This window comes from Dendrobates tinctorius, unplaced genomic scaffold, assembly GCF_039654945.1.
Source record: "Dendrobates tinctorius isolate UK_male_01 unplaced genomic scaffold, ASM3965494v1 ptg000199l, whole genome shotgun sequence".
Classification (NCBI taxonomy): Eukaryota; Metazoa; Chordata; class Amphibia; order Anura; family Dendrobatidae; genus Dendrobates; species Dendrobates tinctorius.
In genome coordinates, this window is record NW_027361866.1 from 925,425 (window position 1) to 943,513 (window position 18,089).

Sequence of the window (18,089 nt, forward strand, 5' to 3'; positions counted from 1 at the left end):
CGAATTTCCAGGATGTTGATGGGCATGGTCGATTCCCTTGGTGACCACCTGCCTTGCGCTCTGTGATGTAGGTGCACCGCGCCCCAACCCATAAGGCTTGCATCGGTGGTCAAAACCTTCCATTGACCGGAGAGAAAGGATTTTCCCCTTGCAAGCGAGGTTGGCTTGAGCCACCAGTGCAGGGACCTCCTGGTGTTTGCTGATAACCGGAACTCCCTGTCGAGGGAGAATGGATTCCTGTCCCAGGACTTGAGGATGGCCAGTTGATGGGGTCTGAGGTGAAACTGGGCAAATGGTACCGCCTCCATTGCTGCTGCCATCCTGCCAAGTACTCTCATGGCATACCGGAGAGATCTGGGGGACTTGCGGAGGAGTGTGTGAACTCCCAGACGGAGAGCCAGTGCCTTGTCCCTGGGGAGGATCACCAGACCCTTGGAGGTGTCGAATAGCATCCCCAGGAAGGTCAGAGACTGACTCGGGGTAGTTGAGGACTTCCGTAAATTGACTAACCATCCCAGGCGCGTCAGAGTGTCGATCGTGATCGAGACGTTGACCTCGCAGTCCTTGAGGGTGGGGGCCTTGATGAGAAGGTCGTCCAGGTATGGAACGACTACTATGCCTCTGGAGTGCAGAACATCCATGGTAGCTGCCATGACCTTTGTAAATGTTCTGGGGGCCGTGGCCAGACCGAACGGGAGGGCCACAAACTGGTAATGGTCTTGGTTGATTGCGAATCTGAGAAACCTCTGATGGGCGGGAGCAATCGGTATATGCAGGTATGCGTCCTGTATGTCTATGGAGGCAAGATATTCTCCTTTTTCCATAGACGCAACGATTGACCGGAGGGACTCCATGAGGAAGTGACGAACTCGAACGTACTTGTTGAGTTGCTTGAGGTCTAGTATGGGTCGGACGCTGCCTCCCTTCTTGGGCACCACGAACAGGTTGGAATAGAACCCTCGGAAGCGCTCTTCTGCTGGGACTGGCACTATGACTCCTGCACGCAGGAGGGAAGAAACCGCTTGACGGAAGGCCTGAGCTTTGAGCGGGAATTTTGGAGGGACAGAGGGAAAAAACCTGTGCGGTGGACTGGTAGTAAACTCGATTTTGTATCCTGAAGACACTATTTCCTTGACCCACTTGTCTTCTGTAATAGGCAGCCAGACCTGCTGAAAGAGTAGCAGTCGTCCGCCTACAAGTGGGGTGTCTTCCAGAGGGCATGAGTCAGGACGAGGGAAAAGTCTGAGGTTTTCCTCCTTTAGATTTTGCCTGGCTTGCCTTTGATTGCCAGTTTCTGTCCGGCCTCTGTGCCGCACGTGTGTTGTCCCTGCGGGGGGAACGATTACGGTTTTGTGCTGGGCGTGAGACGGACCAGCCCGAAGAATTCCGAAAGGATCGGAAACGAGATTGATTACGCCTTTTAAACGTGCGTTTTGGTCTTAGTTGAGGGAGGGAAGTACTTTTGCCCCCAGTAGCATTGGATATCATTGTATCCAGCTTTTCACCGAAAAGACGGCCACTGAAGTATGGGAGATTTGTTAGGGACTTTTTTGAGGCCGCATCCGCTTTCCATTCTCTTAGCCAGAGAATATGCCGGATTGTAATGGCGTTTGATGCTATTCCCGCTATTCCTCTTGCAGAGTCCAACGCTGCATGGACCATGTAATCTGCCACTACTGCAATTTGCACCGCCTGGTCCGCCAGCTGAGGATTTGAAGCTTGAAGGCCCTTTTGCAATAGAGCAGCCCAAGCCATGATGGCCTTGGCTGCCCAAACTGAAGCAAATACGGGAGCCAAAGAGGCACCTGCCACTTCAAAGATTGAACGAGCCATGCGTTCGACTTGGCTGTCTGCCGTGTCCTTGAGGGTTGAACTGTCCGGCAGCGAGAGAAGCATTTGTGCTGCCAGCCTAGAGACTGGAGGGTCCACTTCAGGCGGATCTGTCCAATCCTTGGTGTCTTTCTGTGGAAAGGGGTATTTTGCTTCCAAATACTTGCGATTGGCGAATTTTTTCTCAGGCTGCAAAAAATGCTTAGAAAGGATTTTTTGAAATTCCGGGTGATTAGGGAAGACCTTCGATGGTTTCTGAACACTTTCAAAGGAAATCTTGTGTTCTGGTGCTTCCAGGGTTGGATCTGAAATGTCCAGCACCCGAAGGATGGAAGAGACGATATCCTCAACTATCGCAGTATTGCTAGGGGGACAAGGGAGCAAAGCGTTCTCTGTTTCGTTATCTGAATTGGAGTCACATATGCCCTCTGAGTCCTGCGCATCACTAAGGAGCTCCCTAGCGGGTGAACTAGAGCGGAGGTTTCCCGTGGTCTGGGATCATTGTGGAGATCCGCATTGTCCTTCTCTATCAGGGGACGGCCTCGGTGACCTGAGGCCACTGTGTCTTTCCCTGGAGGGGGAAGACCTATTGCTATGTGAGGACGCAGCTGAACGTGACCTGTGGGTCCGCTTACGCCTCGAACTGTCGGAAGCGCCCTGATCATGAGACCGGACGTCCCTTTGCTGGGTAACGTTCATAGCCGAGACATGACCCTGCAGAGCCTGCAGTAATGTGGAGGTCAGGTTATCTATAGACTGTGTCATAGACTGCGACATCTGAGTTGCCCATTCAGGCGCAGTAGCGGTCGCAGAAGCGTTGGTAGGGACTTCTTGGGGTTCTGCTCCGTTTTTTTGGGTACAGTCCCGGCAGTGCGGATACTTGCTGCCGCTGGGGAGAGTGACCTTGCAGGCTGTGCAGACTACATAAAAGCAGTCTTGCCTGGTTCTTTTCTTTGAGCCCGACATAGTACCTAGGCTGATTAATAGAGGCCCTACAGGGGTATCTACGCAGAGGAAAAAGGAGTAGGAGAGCACTATATGGTATAGGAATTCACAGCTGAGTACCAAGCACCCAGCTGTGATCTTACCCCACCGATGCTCCCCTTAGGTCCAGCGCTGATAAGCCCCACGTCCTGTGCCCCCCGGAGACTCTGTGCTGCCTTCCTCCAGGTGCAGCAAGATGGCCACCGGATTCTGAGGTGGAGAGGGAAGGGGGCGGAGAGCTGGAAAAGGGCGCGCTGGGCCATGTAAAAGCGCGCCCATCCTGCCTCGATCCGCCCCTTCTATGACACTGCAGTGTCATTTTCGTCATCCGGGGGGTGGGCCGGGGGGGGGGCAGGCCGGGGGCGGGGAAAAGGCGGCGGCTTCGGCTAGGCCGAAGCCGCGGTCTAAATTAGAGGCCTGATGCCCAGGAGGGCTCCAGAGCAGCGCGGTAGTCCGGGAGGGGGTCGGATTTGCACCGGACCCCCCCGGAATGGGCCACTGGCTAGCGGTGGGGGCAGCAGGGCTAGCGGTTCCTGTGTGGGGGGTCCCTGGAGCGCCATGGAGCCACTGCTGCTGCAGAGGCAGGGGCGCAGAAAGCCCTGTCTCTGCTGTGCCACGTCTGCCTGCACCCTCCCCCGGCCCCAGCAGGATCCCACAGCTGGTCTGGGGTCCCTGGTGCAGAATGCTGTCTGTACTCCGACCCTACCTGCGGCTTCTCAACCTAATGCCCCCTGCGGGGGATTAGGGAGGGTGCGTCTGTCACCGTCAGGGGGTCTTCATCCTTGCCTCAACCTCAACCCAGACCCTGAAGGGGGTTGGGGAAGGAGGGGGGGTCTCAACTTCGGACCAGTACCCGAGGGACTGGGGAAGGAGCAACATGGGGAAACGCCATCTCCACTTCAACTGGGCACCCCTAAAAAGGGGGCCAAGGAAGGAGCCATGCCGGGAGTCTCGCTGGAGACCCACTTTTCTTCATCTGTTCCGACGAAAGGAAAAAAAGAAAAAAGGTGTGCCTCCTTGCGACACTAAGCAATAACTGGAGAAGGCTGACGCCGTCCAGGGGGTGTATACTGCAGAGGAGGAGCCAAAGTTAATCTTTTTCAGATTATGCATAGTGTCGCCTCCTAGTGGACAGCAGCATAACACCCACGGTTCTGTGTCCCCCAATAAGGCGACAGAGTAATGGACGAGACTGACTCCTAAAATATATAATAAACTGGGTTCAGTAGTATAAAGAAGGATGTGCTGTAAATGTTTTCATAATACGGTAATTTGAGAAAGTGATAAAATGTCCGATAAATGTCTGTTCTGTTCCTGATCTAAGGATCTTGGCTCTTAGTGGAGAAGAATCTGTGCTGCACTTTATGCTCATGCTCAGTAGTGACCAGTGCTGTGGGGTCGTAGAGGAGATGAATCTGTGCTGCCCTTTATGTACATGCTCAGTAGTGACCAGTGCTGTGGGGTCGTAGAGGAGATGAATCTGTGCTGCACTTTATGCACATGCTCAGTAGTGACCAGTGCTGTAGGGTCATAGATGAGATGAATCTGTGCTGCACTTTATGTACATGCTCAGTAGTGACCAGTGCTGTGAAGTCGTAGATGAGATGAATCTGTGCTGCACTTTATGTACATGCTCAGTAGTGACCAGTGCTGTGAAGTCGTACATGAGATGAATCTGTGCTGCACTTTATGTACATGCTCAGTAGTAACCAGTGCTGTGGGGTCGTAGATGAGATGAATCTGTGCTGCACTTTATGCACATACTCAGTAGTGACCAGCGCTGTGAAGTCGTAAATGAGATGAATCTGTGCTGCACTTTATGTACATGCTCAGTAGTAACCAGTGCTGTGGGGGTCGTAGATGAGATGAATCTGTGCTGCACTTTATGCACATGCTCAGTAGTGACCAGTGCTGTGGAGTCGTAGATGAGATGAATCTGTGCTGCACTTTATGTACACGCTCAGTAGTGACCAGTGCTGTGAAGTCGTAGATGAGATGAATCTGTGCTGCACTTTATGTACATGCTCAGTAGTAACCAGTGCTGTTGGGTTGTAGATGAGATGAATCTGTGCTGCACTTTATGTACTTGCTCAGTAGTGACCAGTGCTGTGGGGTCGTAGATGAGATGAATCTGTGCTGCACATTATGCACATGCTCAGTAGTGACCAGTGCTGTAGGGTCGTAGATGAGATGAATCTGTGCTGCACTTTATGTACATGCTCAGTAGTGACCAGTGCTGTGGGGTCGTAGATGAGATGAATCTGTGCTGCACATTATGCACATGCTCAGTAGTGACCAGTGCTGTAGGGTCGTAGATGAGAAGAATCTGTGCTGCACTTTATGCACATGCTCAGTAGTGACCAGTGCTGTGGGGTCGTAGATGAGATGAATCTGTGCTGCACTTTATGTACATGCTCAGTAGTGACCAGTGCTGTGGGGTCATAGATGAGATGAATCTGTGCTGTACTTTATGCACATGCTCAGTAGTGACCAGGGCTGTGGGGTCATAAATGAGATGAATCTGAGCTGTTATGTACATGCTCAGTAGTGACCAGTGCTGTGTGGTCGTAGATGAGATGAATCTCTGCTGCACTTTATGTACATGCTCAGTAGTGACCAGGGCTGTGGGGTCATAAATGAGATGAATCTGTGCTGTTATGCACATGCTCAGTAGTGACCAGTGCTGTGGGGTTGTAGATGAGATGAATCTGTACTGCACTTTATGTACATGCTCAGTAGTGACCAGGGCTGTGGGGTCGTAGATAAGATGAATCTGTGCTGCACTTTATGTACATGCTCAGTAATGACTAGTGCTGTGGGGTCGTAGATGAGATGAATCTGTGGTGCACTTTATGCACATGCTCAGTAGTGACCAGGGCTGAGGAGTCAGAAGTCATAGAGTTGGGAGTCAGGGAAATTGAGAAGTCTGATTTGGAGGTTTGGCTTACTGACTTCACAGCCCTGGTCAACAGAACAGCGCCTGCTCTTCTGGTCTGCTTTGTTGACGGAGCGTCACTGCATAAGTAATGCTAATTGATAGCAGGCTCCCCGCAGTTAGGTAGTGGGGAGCCAGCTGTCCATCAGCGTGATACTGGCGCACATCAACTGAGGAGAGCAGAAGATGCTGCTCTGCGAACGTGACGTCAAAGGAAACAAATGGAATCGCCAGCAGTAATGGTCTGTGACCACTCTGAGACGGTAGATATTGGCACAAGGCAAAACAGACATGTAGTTAGCCACTCCCTGCCTGTAAGTTCTTAGTCCCATACACAAAAATATTAAGTCTCAGATAACCCCTTTAAATGTGAACTTAATTGGAACTATGCATTACTTTTCCTGTACCGATACTAAGTCTATTGGAGCCAATATTATGGAACAGAGATGTATTCACACTTTTTCTGGTTGCCAATGGAAACAGACAAATAGTTCACTCCCATATATCAGTGGGACAGTGTAAAGGATCTTATACAAAGACTGAACTTGCTGGGAGCACAATACTAAAGGAGGTTGAAGAAATATTGAAAGATATCCGCTCTGAAGTGCTATTCTCTATGACATAACATACACTTTCAAAATCTAGAGGTACATTTTGAATTCTGTATGCAGTCTGTAAAATAATGGATAAACATGTCCTTGTATGTAGCCGAGCCCCATAAAGACCTGTCCGTTTTGGACCTTAAAGGAAACCTGACAGCGGATACATGTTGCCCGAACCATGAGCAGTTGAGCAGTATGCATCAGACCCTGGTTATATTTCAGCCAGGTATGTCTGACCCTGAAACACTAGAGAGTTTCAGAAAAATAGATATACCGTATACGGTACTCTAAATAGTCTTTATTAGCTATATACGATTATCCATATATAATGGGATGCACTTACTTTAACAAACTCATGAATACATTATTTGTTCGTGTGAGCAAATAATGTATTCAAGAGTTTCAGAAAAAAGACACACTGCAAAAGCAGACAGGGACGGTGGCTTTAAAAGTAGTTTTTTCTATGAAACAGCGCAACACTTCAGAATCAAACATACCTGGCGGAGATAAGCAGCCCATGTCTGATGCATGTTGCTCGTGGTTTGGGCAGCATATAGCCGCTAGCAAGGCTCCCATTAAATAGAATCTGTCAGTAGAATCAACCATTCTAAGCCGTCTATATGGGCATGTAGGTCATAGGAAGCTGAATAAAATGATACCTTGAGATCTGTGATCGGACATCTTATTCCAGAGAAATCCATGTTTTTGTTATATGCAATATTCAGGAATATGGGCCGGACACAGATCTCCCCTGAGGATCTCCCTCCAGAGATTACTGTAAATGAAAAGGGAACGTTACCAGTGTGAGACACGTAACTAACACTGAAGAGTATAACTGAACTTTGTCTCCTTACCAACACATTTGCTACAGCTCTCACAGCTCTGCTGTAATACAGCCCAGTCTGCCTGAGATCTGGAAGCTGAATGGAACCTGCAGATGTGTCAGGTATAATCACACACAGCTCTGCAGTGAAATCAAGATAGCAGGCATTATACTGGAAACAACCCCTTTTATTTAAAATAACTGCATATAATTAGACCTGACACATCTGTAGGTTCCTCTCAGCTTCAGCTACTATCTCACAGGCAGAAGGAGGTGCAATATTGTTGCAATACAGCAGAGCTGTGAGAAGTGCAGCAAATGTGTTTGTAACGAGACAAAGTTCAGTTCTGCTTTTCTGTGTTAGTTATATGTCTCACACCGGTAACACCTCCTTTTATTAAAACTAAGCTCTGGATGCAGATTCTCATGCAGATCAGTGTCCTAACCACAGACGTGAACAGCTCATTTACATATAAGAAAAAAGTGGATTTCTCTGGAATTAGACATTGTATTGCAGATATCAAGGTATCATTTTATTCAGCTTCCTATGTCCTGTGTGGCCACATAAATGACTTAGGAGGGTAGATTCTACTGACAGACTAAAAAGTCAGCTGTCAGGATTCCTTTAACATATTGTCTCATTCTGCATTTAAATTATATGGTGTTTTATTAACTTAAAATAGAACCTAAAATATTCCAAATTGTGCAAGGACCTAGAGTACAGCGCATTGTGGGAGTCCAGATTGCAGAGGATTTTAGCAGTATGCGTGACTGAGGAGTGCAGATGAGCCAGATTCCAAATGAGACCTGCACAATATTGTTGTTTCTTAAATAGAAAAGATTATTGTCTGAATATATTTACTTTACTTTTATGTACATTTTTTTGGTAAATTGTTGTAATTTTTTTTTTGTTTGAAAAAAAAAAAAAAAGCGGTAAATAACATCATTAGGGGTCAGAAAGTAACGAAGGGGACAGGTTCACTTTAAGTCAATAGCTAATGAGATTACATTTCAGAGGCTGAGAGTGATTCTATCAGTTTCTGGCTAGCGATCAGTGAAGTTTTCTGTACAGATCATTTACAGGGATAAACAGTGCTGTTAATGCGGTCAGGCCGCAAAATCCCGGACATACATCCAGGACGCCTCCTGAGAAGGTGCAGTAACTTAATGAAGTTAATTGTAAATCCAGACTGCAGATTTCTCATCCAGTTAATGGCGCTTTCTCTGCCAGTGAGATGAAATAACTTCACGGATGTCTGGTTTACAATTATGCGGCACAATGAAGCACCACAGTTTGTGGACTTTACTACCTGTTTCTCTATGTTTCTCAGGAGCAAGGTCGGGCTGCTCGGAGACATTTCTAAATCCGTTGCTGGAGGTGGATTTTTTCCCTCTGGGGGTGATGCCCGCGCCTCTGCAGGCCATAGTGAAGTCCCTGGATATGGCAGATGTGTGTCTTCCGCGAGAATGCAATTTGAACATTCCTGAAACACCAGAGTTCCCTGGGAGACAGAAAGAAAACCAGTCCGGATAAGCAATGGTAACATGTAGCGTGATAGTTCCTAAAGAGGCCACCCACGGACAGAGGCATGTTTGGAGGTGGAACGATAAACTATAATTTAGCGTGTAACATAATTACACACAGGCCCAGCATTTCACACCGCTGATTAAGGAACCCATCTACATAGATAGATAACCAGATAAATAAAGGCCCCGTCACACTAAGCGACTTACCTGCGATCCCGACACCGATATCAAGGTGTCAGGATCGCTAGTAAATCGCTATGTGATCGCTGGTGAGCTGTCACACAGACAGCTTCACCAGCAATCAGCACAGCGATGCCGAGCGCCCGGCATCGCTGGCCATCCCTGTAAAAAATAGAATCAAAATAAAAAATAGTTATTCTCACCTTCCGACGTCCCGTTCAGCCATCCTGCCTCTCTCCACGCTCCGGTCCCAGTGATCCTTTGCGAGAATGACCGCGAGATGTCACGGTCTAGAGGGATAACAAAGTCTCGCGGTCATTCGTACAAAGGATCACTGGGACCGGAGCATGGAGAGAGGAATGCTGCGCGGGACGTCGGAAGGTGAGAATAACTATATTTTTTATTTTTTTTATTATTTTTTACAGCTGATCGCTGGTCTCCCGCCTGTCACACACAGCGATGCGTGCTGGCCAGCGGGAGACCAGCGACCAAAGAAATGTCCAGAGGTTTCTTCCAGCGATCAGCGATACCGGCAGGGGGGGCCGCTCGCTGATCGCTGTCACACACAGCGATCTCGCTGGTGAGATCGCTGTTACGTCACAAAAGTTGTGACTCAGCAGCGATCTCGTTACCGAGATCGCTTAGTGTGACGGGGCCTTAAGGAGTGGAAGTCACAAAACCTGACCTTGCTGCAATGACTTCACCCCTTCATCTCCTGGCCAATTTCAGTTTTCGTTTTTTCCTCCCCTTCTTCTAAGAGTCCTAACTTTTTTATTTTGCACTCAATATAGCAGTATGAGGGCTTATTTATTGCGGGACAAGTAGTAATTTTGAGTGACACCATTGATTTTACTATAAAGTGTACAGGAAAAAAAATTCCAAGTGAGATGAACTTGCAATAAAAGTTCAATTCCACAATCGTCGCTGTTGAGGTTTTTTATTTATTATGTTCACTATATGGTAAAATTGACCTGGCAATACGCATGAGCCAAACATGTATAGCTTTTCGTTTTATTTAAGTGGTGGAAAAAATATTCAGAAATTTGCATGAAAAAAACATTTTGCTTTTGTCGCCATTTTTTTTTTTAGACTCGTAACGTTTCAATTTTTTAGGCTTTGGGGCTGTGTAATGGCTTATTTTTTGCGCCCTGAGCGGCCGTTTTTTATTGATACAGTTTTGGGGTAGATGCGGTATTTTGATCGCCTCTTATTGCAATGTTGTGGCGGCCATAAAAACGTAATTCTGGAGTTTCGATTTTGTCATAACAACCCATCGGCTCCCAGCGATCTCGTGACAGAGGCATGGGCGGGATCAATGACGCACTTCTGGTCAGCGCGTGTTAAATTCCGCTGTCAATCACTGATTTAATGACATTGCAAAGTCCTTGACAGCCCAGTTCCACCCCCCTCCTCAAATCCTGAACCAGCTACATCCCTCCTCCCCCAGCCAGTGAGTTTACAGTGATGTAGAATTGTAGTTCTAATGATGACTCGTGCAGGGAACAGAGATTTCTGGTTTCTACATAGAGCTTAAAAGGGTTCAACTAATCAGTTTTTAAATCACGACATGACATAGACCTAATGGAAAACAGAAGAATTTGCTTGGTAGAAGGGCAAAATGAGAAATTGTAAGTACACAGTGCTATATAATATGATGACTGCAATATAGGATAAAAACTTTAATGGAAGTGTGTTTTTAATTGTGGTATTGGGAACCCAGAAAATTAATCTACCCTCAGTGGAACATTTTGTTCACTGCAATAACATTACTGGGATGTAATCACTGAACACAAGCCATCGATTCCCTAGGAATGTAAGACAGGTCCAATCACCAGTGATGGCAGTACCAGGAAGATCTCATTGTTTCCCTGGCTCCATACAGATTGCTCCCAGTACATGAACGCCTGCTCTACGTGTAAGTGTCGGGACCCACAAACTCACTGACATTTCCATTAAGTAAGACACATTTGTCTTCAGTAGTAAAGACTGGGTACCTTCTTGCCTCGTAGTTGACTACGTAGATCAGCCAGTTGATGAATTTTGCATTCCAGCTCTGCAATCTGAGCCTGAAGCCAGGTCCACCGACTGCCAACATCTGCTCTCCCCGAAAGCCAATTCCATTCTGCAGGACTGTGTGGAAAAATAATCCGCTTGATAACTGATATAAAAATATTATTTCTCAACACTGATCTAGCTATATACTGTATCTATAATCACTTAAGACTAACAAATTCTGCAAAAATAGGCCAAGCATGGTGAAAGAAAAAACAATTCATATATACAAGGGGTGCTCAATAATTTATCTACCTGAATATGAAAACAAAATTTTCTGAGAAAGTTGAACTTACTACTTCTCAGTGTAATACCTCTTGCCTTCCACGCACTTATTCTGCTTCGCCTTCAGTGATCGGATGCCCTCAGAACAGAAGACATCTTACTTTTACAAGAATCTTGTTACTACTTCTTTGATTGCATTATCATCAGGAAATTGTTGTACTGGCAGAAATTTCTTCAGGTTCCAAAACAGAAGATAATCACCGGGTGCAGGTCTGGACTGTAGGGTGGATAGTTAATCCCCATGAAGCTGCGTTTCCCGACAGCAACGCGTGATTTGTGACACTTGTGAGCTGGCGCATTGTCATGAAGCAGCAGTCTCCAGTAATTGTTGTCTTGTGTGGCATGAATTCTAGTAGTAAAACGTCTTCTGTATCCAAAAACGCTGTTGACATGATCTTTTCAGCTGATTGCTGGATACACAATTTGTTTGGCGTAGGTGAGACCTTGTGCTTCTATTGCATGGACTCTTGTTTGGTCTCAGGACCATAGTCGTGGATCTATGCTTCATCACCCGTAGTAATTCAAGACTAGAAGTCTCCTGGATTTTCTCTAAGCATTGTCGTCGACATGTTTTTGCTCAGTCGTCAACATTCGTGGCATCCATCGGGAACTGACCTTTGGCGTCATCAAAACAACATGAATGACACTGGAAATCATGTCAACTGAAATGCCTAATCCATGAGCTAGAACACTAACTTTGAGTCTACAATCTTCCAAAATCATGGCCTCCACCTAACAGAACATTTCCTCTGAAGATACTTTGACAGGTCGTCCTGAACAGGGGTCATCTTCAGCGGATTCCCTACTCCATTTAAACTTCAAAGTACAAGCTTAAGGGCATACATAAATACATTATATCCATCCAGCTATAAGCAATGCCCAAGTCCTCCACTACTCTTCAGGCTTCCTCTTCCGGTAGATGAAGGGCAGATCACCGCAGTGGCCAATAACTGGCGGCGTGGCCAGTGCTTGGCTGCAGCAGTCACTTGTCTGTATGACTGCTGTGGCCAGTAATTGGCTGCAGTGGTTACAGGCTTCTTCCTACCAAATGAGGGTCTTTGCACTCCTGACCTGGCTTTTTTAGTATACAATTGTATTGCCCATAATTTACAAATTCGGGATTAATTTTTCTTTGAATTCTGAGCTGTGGCATTTTAGAAATTTACTGACAACTAGGAGTAGATAGTTTGGAAAAGGAAAGGAAATGTTAACACCCAATTGTCAATTTATTAATTACTTTTCGCAAAGAGTTATAGGGGAACCTATTGGGCAATGCAGAGTTTTTAGTAAAGATCATCTAGAATTGTTATTCCAAGGGAAATAAAGATATTTACTGGGACAGTAAGCCTGGCGCCATGTTCTTTTTATTTCCATCTGCACTGTGTTAGCACACTAGTAGCACTTACCCAATTTGCGGCCCAAGACTCCGTCCAAGGACTGCACATTACACTAGATGTCCCCGAGCGTGCCGCACAGTCACCCTCCATTACGGCTTACAGGAGACAAGAACCCTCCACAATAAAGCGATACTGTACATTCAATATTGCACGCTTATTATAGAACAACATTACTGTGACTATGTGCGCATGTGTCGCATGTACAGCATAAGTATTAGTAATGATTATTTGCCTCTTTCTCCTGTAAGGATGTTTTATTGGATTTATGAAGAAGGCTTAAACTTCCTCTATCCCATGTGCTGAGCGTAGGTGTCCCAGTCTGGGAGTATACAGCGAGGCGCTTCGCAGGCTCGCTGGATTTCAGTGCACATGGACTGTGGTAAGCTGATTTATCTCATACGCAAGCAAGAGAAAAAAGTTCCTTGTGTTCTTGTATCCATTAGATATAGCAATGAAATTAAGATGTCTATAAAAGGAAGACGTTAAAAGGGGCTCAGAGTGGTTAAAACTAATAAAATAAATAATAGTCATCCTCAGCTCTCACACATCAGCGCTTTCTTGGGGCAACTCACCTGTCCTGGCTCCAGAGCTGGACTTTGCTCCCTCCGTCCCTCTGCGCTAGTGCCTGTAAGGTTACATTAGTAATCCGGCTTGCTCGTAAATAAAAGGGCCCATACCTCTGGAACCGTATGGCAGATTACAAAAAAAAAAAAAAAAAACTCAGGGGAACAGCCAGAATAAAAGAAGTGCAAAAACTGTCCAGTTTTGACCTATCATATGCTGTTCAGGAGTCAACCCACACTTCCCACTTGGCTCTACTTCAGCCAGGTGTTTGATGCTTGGCTGGGCTGATCCTGAATGCTATCCACACACCTAGCTCTCCTAATTGCTTTCTCAGCTCTGCTGTTCCTGAATGCTACCTGCACATTCAGTTCAACTTGCACAAGGTGCCTGATTGTCTCTTCAGCTCTGCTATCCTCACATCCAGCTTTGCGCGACTACAAATTGTCTCATTGTCTACCCAGTTTTGCTGTTCTTTGGTGGTGTCTGCAAACCCAGTTCTGCTACACAAGGTACCTGATTATCTACTTAGCTATACTATTCCTAAGTAGATAATCAGGTACCTTGTGTAGCAGATCTGGGTGTGCAGACACCATTAAAGAACAGAATAACTGGGTAGACAATCAGACACTTTGTAGTAGCAAAGCTGGTTTTCGAGGATAGCAGAGAAAGAGACAATCAGGCACCTTGTTCTAGTTGAACTGAATGTGCGGGTAGCATTCAGGAACAGCAGAGCTGAGCGCTACTCTGCTTCTCAAGATACTTACCTGTCTATTAATCTCTGCTGATTCAAGGTGCTGTACGAACACTCAACATGTCAATAAGGTGCTCTCTGCACACTCGCATCTGCTGCATCTCTGCTCATACATGAGCTGTTCGGTGTATCCAGTTCTGCTGTTCCAAGTGCCACCTGGCTAGACTAGATCAACTGCATCAGTGCTGCCCACTCTAATACACAGCTTAGCTAAATAATCTTATAGGTGAGCGCATAACACTCGGTTCTCACTGTTCTATGCTTAATGGTCTTGTCTTCAATATATCAAAGATGGTTGGAAATGCCCACTCATCTAACTGCTGGTTGAGGCGGGTCATCATCGTCCAAGTTAAGATGAGAAAGCACAGACCAATGGAGATCAGGTGGGCATCAGATTGTTTTTTTAGTGTCACCGAGTGTGAGCATTATTTATTTTATTTTTTTTAACCCTCAGAGCCCTTTTAGGAATATATCATATTGACTGGAAAACCTCTTCTAATCGTGCGGTTGATGCCCATAAAAAAAAGCCCAGGTATAAAACGTACTGGTGAAGCGGATTATGGCAACCAATGAAAGTTTCTACAATGTCTAACGGAGGCTATTCAACAGAGCGTTAATAAGCAGACAGACAGTCACGATGACCCGGCGGCTATGCCTCCCAGATAATGTGACTTTTGTAGAACCGAGGAAAAAAAAAGTATTATCAAAATCTTGGGCTGTGAAAACTAATAATCGTCTGGAAGAAGATAATAAAGCCCCTGAATTGGTGAGCCACATTATCCGAGCTCAGAAAGACGTCTCCACGTTTCCATGGCGCAGCAGTTTACTCAGCCACCCCGCTGCTGGGAATAAAGGCACTAGTAAGCACATTTAATGTGACCTCGGAGGCCAATTAAATGACTCTAAAAGGTCTACATGTATCTGTGCTGAATCACACACCACCAACAGGAAATGGTTCTATTTACCAGGGTTCATGTGATCAATGTGACGGGTAACACCTGGGATACTGCTCTCCTCACCGTACAGTACAAGGTTAATATTAGGCGCCCTGTAGCGGAAAGCACCAGGGTGCTGCAGACTAAGGCTGTGTTCACATTGCATTTTTGGGCTCTAACTAATATATATATATGTTGGGAGAATATCCCGATGCCCAACAGTGCCATTCATCGCCCATAGTCTATAATGCCATGCATATATTGGATACACTTTGAGCTTTCCAATAGGATACAATGGCAGCTACGGAACTGATACATCTTAAAAAGTCATGAGTGATAGATGCCACTATTAGGTATCCTTTAACTCCATCATCGGCTGACACGTCATCAAACCACCAGATAGTGGCATCCATAACCCATAGACTACTATAGGCAGCACTCCTGGTAACGGAGTATACATAGAACACCAAAAATGTATTTGGCCTTCCAAAGTAGATGCAAAAAATTGATTATATTTTATTTCATACAGGTTTTTTACTGTATATGATATGGTTGACGTTTTGGTCGATCATAAGGCCTTCATCAGAAAAGAGACACCTTTGTATTACATTTGATAGCCCATATCAATGGAAAGGACATTGGACAAATGTGAATGCATTTCTACCAAACGTAATACCAAGGTATCCCTCTTCTGATGAACAATTAGAGTTGTCCTACCAGGCAGGCCACAATATCTGCCACTACAGTCTGTGGTGCACTAGCATGCATAGAGTAAACAAGGATGCAAACTCCATGGAGATGTTGTCCTTGGAAGGAATTGAACCCAAGACGCCAGCGGTGCAAAGCAGCAAACTCCCGTGCTGCCCATAAATGACCATACATTATATGATAGTATTAATTGAGCACTATATGGCACATTATATTGGGTGAGCGTCACATGAAGGTGCTATACGAGCCTTGGGTAAACTCCACAGTCTTTCTCCAGACTGAAGGTCTCTTCCTGGCTAGCCAATTATTGTATTTATTAACTAAATGTCTAAAATTTGCTGCCAAGGGTTAACACATTAATTACAGGATTCAAGGCCTCCTTCAAAGTGGCCCACACTAAGTGTAGGACATAGTATCTGAACACCAGGCCTTTCATGAGGCTTTAGCACGCAGGAGGCTGTTTGCTTTTTAGATTTTGGTTTGCTAAGTGAACTTTGTTTAATAACCCGTGACTACATGCAGGCAGCAACTTGCCACCCGATAATTACACACGGTGCAGGCCACCTAGTAGTGGGCGAGTCCCAGAGAAGCTAGACATGGAGTCATACCGGGAGATTTACACCACTGGGTGCTAAAGTGGGAAACAGTTTCTCAAGAAAGAAAGATGTTCTGTCAAAGTCTATCCCGACAATCGCCCAACAAGAAATTCAGGAGTGAATGTTTCCCTTAGACTTACAGTATATCCAGAAGAAACATCAGTGCTGGCTGCTTGTTCTCGACTGCTCCATCAGCAGGATTAAATGACACCAAGGGAAAGTGAGTAGGTGGGGAGACTTGTAAACACGGCATTATTATTAGGGTACTGCAAAAGGGGCAGATTCACAAGAAAAGCGACGCACTGAGCGCACTGTCACTACAATGAGAAGTCCCTCCAGCCACATTTCTACATCCTCCCCGCACAAAAATATTACACTTGGGAAGGTTTACTAATATTTAGACAGTGTAAACTTAGTCTAGAAAAGCACCAAATGAATTATTACAGAGACTCATGCTAGGAGTAAGATGATGCACCTTTAGACACTTTTCTCTAGCCTCATACCACCTCTTGGTTGACTTACTTGGCATCGCTTTTATGCACTTAGATTTTGCCATAATTAATAATAATTTTTATTTATATAGCGACAATATATTCCGCAGTGCTTTATAATTCAGCAGTTCATACACAACAGTCATAAGTAACAAAGCTAAAGACAATACAATAATTAAAGCGAAAATAATGACGACCCTTCTTGTAAGAGCTTACAATCTACAAGAAGGTGGGGGTGACACAAAGTACAGGTGCATATTTACAATGATGGTCCAGCCATCTTGAGGAAATAGGGGACAGATAAAGGCTACCTGAGGTAGTGTTAGGCGTCGGGTTCCTGTTGCTGCACAGCGGGAATCCCGAGCCCTGCTCCCGGCAGTCTCACATTCCTCCCCAGCCGCAGAGGAGGTTGCTCAGCAAACTCGTCGGTCCCGACACTCTGCCCAGACCACCTCCTTGGGTTTGCTTGCTGCTGCCACCTCTGGCACAGCTATGGCAATGCAGGCTGCTCAGCAGCGAGATTCTTCAGGGACTAAGTCCTCATGGGCCACTAAGCATGCCCGTGGAGTGATCTCCCATTGGAGATCGAAGGCCACGTGCTCAGGTCCTGCTCCTGTTCGGATTGGCCCATCCGAGAAGCCAGGAAGGTCCCGGACGCTCGCGGCTATAAAAGGTTCGCATGGCCGCTCGGCCATGCGCTAGGATACTCTGTATTTTCAGACCATGAGGAGTGAGTGATGTATGCACGTATGAATGTCTCTGGTGAATGACTCATTATGAAACTCCTACCCTTGGTACGCATGTGTTGTGCAGCCTAGCCTGCTAGCGCCCATGCTTAGGTGTAGGTAGGGCAGAGTCAGAGTCAGGCATTAGTCCCCATCAGTGACTCTGCACGCCTCAGTGCATGTGCGCCACACTCCGTAGCCAGCATCTATAGCGGCGTTCGCGGCAGCGACGCCGTGCGCTCAGAGGGTCTAGAGGAACTCTAATCCCGTGTCCTTGGGGCAGAGTTCTGTGGCCGCTTTCTGTGCGCTTTTTGGCCGGGCTCTGTGAGCTAAACAGGCTCCGGTATTTGCGTTCAGCGGCTGTGCGGCTCTGTGAGTCAACAGAGTTCGCTCCTGTTCACACTGGGTGACGTAACCCACGTGTGACTGTTTTCACGCCGCTCTATTCTTCCGCCATTACCTAGCAGCAGTGTACCACCTCTGCACGGTGGATCCCGGGCTGCGAACGCACCTACTATTATTTATAATTTGGTCCGTTCCGCCAGCCCTAACAGGTAGTCACCAGCCAAAATTTGTAGTGTTTTGGGGTGCAGTGGAGTTTGATGGAGAGTTATATTGAGAGAAATAATAAATGGGCTATATAAGACTTTGATTACAAAACGTGAGAGGCTGCCCTAAACAGATGTGTTTTTAGGGTGCACCTG

At 46.3% G+C, this 18,089-nt stretch overlaps 1 protein-coding gene across 2 annotated transcripts in view; it reads right to left on the reverse strand.

Moving 5' to 3' along the window:
• The window catches only part of KANSL1L (KAT8 regulatory NSL complex subunit 1 like), a 121,693-nt gene that overhangs the window by 82,692 nt on the left and 20,912 nt on the right, over window positions 1-18,089 (reverse strand). For both annotated transcript variants that reach the window (XR_012221922.1, XM_073553200.1), the window contains exons 3-4: window positions 10,876-11,011; window positions 8,485-8,676 (exon numbers count right to left, since the gene is read on the reverse strand). Coding sequence is in view for 1 of the 2 variants with exons in the window: in XM_073553200.1 (XP_073409301.1) it covers window positions 8,485-8,676; window positions 10,876-11,011 (328 nt within the window). In the remaining variant the exon portion in view is untranslated. The remainder of the gene's footprint in view (window positions 1-8,484; window positions 8,677-10,875; window positions 11,012-18,089) is intronic.